This window comes from Tiliqua scincoides, chromosome 5, assembly GCF_035046505.1.
Source record: "Tiliqua scincoides isolate rTilSci1 chromosome 5, rTilSci1.hap2, whole genome shotgun sequence".
In the NCBI taxonomy this organism is placed as follows: Eukaryota; Metazoa; Chordata; class Lepidosauria; order Squamata; family Scincidae; genus Tiliqua; species Tiliqua scincoides.
Window position 1 is genome coordinate 137,862,724 of NC_089825.1, and position 2,707 is coordinate 137,865,430.

The following is a 2,707-nucleotide window of genomic DNA, read 5'->3' on the forward strand; positions in this document are numbered from 1 at the left end:
AATTTTGTCAAAGGGAGGCAGCCTTTTCACATTTAAACCAATGTGAGAGCCTGGAAATGAGAGGTTACATAATTATGTCATTACCTGATCCCTGAATTTCCATAATGCTGCCAAAGTTAAGCACCACCACATCAGAAAAGAATGAAAACAGTGGTCCACACAACTGCTTCACACATACAACAACAGCACACATACAATCATCCAGACAAAACTCCATATATTTTTTATTTTTATTTTATTTATTTTGAAATCATGGAGTGGTGGGATGCTAAATGGAACTGTGGGCTGAACCTCACTTTGAACAAAATCCCATAGTGCAGCTGTTCTGGGTTTGCACCACTTTCAGAGTGCAAGTGGGGCAGATGTTTGATTAAATTTTCGCCTCATTAACACAAATGCCCTGTTCATAGAAAATTGGAAGGGATTCAGGAGAAGCCACAGTTACAGACTCAAACATTTCTATACATTAGTACAGTTTATTATAGATCTTAAAAGATGGCCTTCAGAGTGGCACAAACCCTAACTTCTCAGCTTGCACAGTTCATTTACTCCTGCTACAGTCCTGTTATGTGTCCAGCAGCTCTGCCACGGAGGACCTTAGTCAGTGCAGCGTGGACATCCTTGTTCCGTAAGGTGTAGATGACTGGGTTGAGGAGAGGGGTGAAGACGACATTAAAGAAAGACCCAAGTTTGTCATTTCCATGGTCTGTGCCAGGCTGAGGCCTCACATATATGCCAATGATGGACCCATAAAAAATAATGACCACGGTTAGATGGGAGGTGCAGGTGGAGAAGGCTTTATTTCGAGCCACACCGGAGCTCATCCGCGTTACAGACAACAGGATGACCCCATAAGAGGTCAGGATGACACAGAATGGGATAAAAACAGTGAAGATCCCCAACACAAAGACGGAGAGCTCGGCAAAGTGAGTATTGGTGCAGGCTAACTGAATCACCATGATAAACTCACAGAGGAAATGGTTGATGTGGTTGGGACCACAGAATGGGAGATGCAGAATACAGGCCGTGATTATCCCAGAGAAGAGGAAAGCTCCTGCCCACGAGGCTATGGTCAGCGCCACACAGCGCTCCCTGCTCATGGCCATGGGGTACACCAGGGGGCAGCAGATGGCCAAATACCTGTCATATGCCATGGCACCCAAGAGCAGCCCTTCTGTGCAACCCAGAGAACAGGTCATATACATCTGAACCATACAGCTATTGAAAGAGATCCTTCCGCTCCCAGACAGCATGTGGGCCAACATTTGGGGCACAATGCTGCTTATATAACACATCTCCAGGCCCGAGAGGTTGCTGAGGAAGAGATACATTGGGGTATGGAGGCGGGAGTCAGATCGGACCAGCATGATGATGAGCAAATTGCTTAACATGGTGATCCCATAGGCAAAGAGGATGAGCACAAAGAAGGCAATCTGTGTCCTCCTGTGATTGGTGAGTCCAAGTAGGATGACCTCTGTGATGGTGGTGTGGTTCACTGTCCCTGTTCCCTCCTGTGTCCTGCAGAGAAAAAGCAAAAGAGAGAAGTTATCCATCAACTTCCATTTGCCTTTGAAGGGCAGATGGACTTTTGTTGAACTTTTGTTGGTTGGCCCAGGACAGTGATGATCAACCACACAACTAGATTGGTCTTGGTCAGTGATTATCAATCACTGTGCTGTGGTACATTGGTGTGCCGTGAATGGCCCACAGTTGTGCCATGGGAATTTGGGAGAGGGTCGTTTTTAAGTGGGTCGTTGGTGAATTTGTTGTGTGCCTTGTCAATTGTCCAAAAACATACAGTGTGCCTTGACAAATTTAATGCCATGTAGGTGTGCCAAGAGATGAAAGAGGCTGAAAATGGTTTTCCTAGTGTCTCTAGGCCTAGAGCAGTGGTTTTCAACCTCTGTGCCGTTGCACATTGGTGCCATTGGCACACTGGTGTGCCACCGGGCTGCCTCAGGTGTGCTGTGGGGCCAGAGGAGACAGGGAGCAACCACATGGGAGAAGCAGCTGCTTTGAGTCTTGCACAGCAGCACCAGGAAAAGGAGCTTTGCTTTTCACGGTCCTCCTGCTGTCGCTTGCTCCTGCTGTTGAGCAAGAACGAGGTGGCCATTGCCTGCCCTGCATGCTCTGATTGGGCAGCTAGAGAAGGCAGGAGGAGCTCCAAGCTGGTGGAAGCCGAGGAGTGAGTGAGTGAGTGAGTGAGTGAGTGAGTGAGTGAGGCAGGAGTCTGCCAAGGCCACCAATCAAAGGACTTGGCTGCCTGAAAAGGGTCCTTGAGAGTCCCATTTCCTTGCTGCATGCCCCAAAGTGACCCTCCCTGTGTTGCCTCCACTGTCAAGGCACTGTCAAGGCACTTTGGCTTTTAGAGTAAGGACCTTGGGTCACAGTCCTATCCACACTTACCCGGGAGTATGCCCCATTGACTATAATGGGGCTTACTTCTGAGTAGACATGCCTAGGATTGGACTTTTGGTTGCACTCTTTTTCTCAAATACATGTGCAGGAAACTGGAACTTCTCTCTCCTCTTCTCCCCACCCCACTCCCTCCCACAAGCATGTTGCATTATGTTGGAAGGGGGGGGGGACCTCCATGAATAACTTCAATCAGGATTTGCAGATCTTGTTTCCTGTACAAACCAACACAAGTTGAGGTGTTTTTTGTTTGTTTTGCATTTTCAGCTCACTTCAAGAACACTGAGACCAA

The 2,707-nt window shown here is 47.8% G+C and overlaps 1 protein-coding gene across 1 annotated transcript; it reads right to left on the reverse strand.

The window, feature by feature from the left end:
- Nucleotides 1-554: 554 nt before the first annotated feature.
- Nucleotides 555-2,113, reverse strand: LOC136653822 (olfactory receptor 2D2-like). Its single transcript, XM_066630704.1, has 2 exons — nt 2,037-2,113; nt 555-1,518 (listed from the first exon to the last, which is right to left on the reverse strand). The coding sequence occupies exons 1-2, from the start codon at nt 2,111-2,113 to the stop codon at nt 555-557; spliced, it is 1,041 nt and encodes a 346-aa protein (XP_066486801.1).
- Between the last annotated feature and the right edge of the window lie 594 nt (nt 2,114-2,707).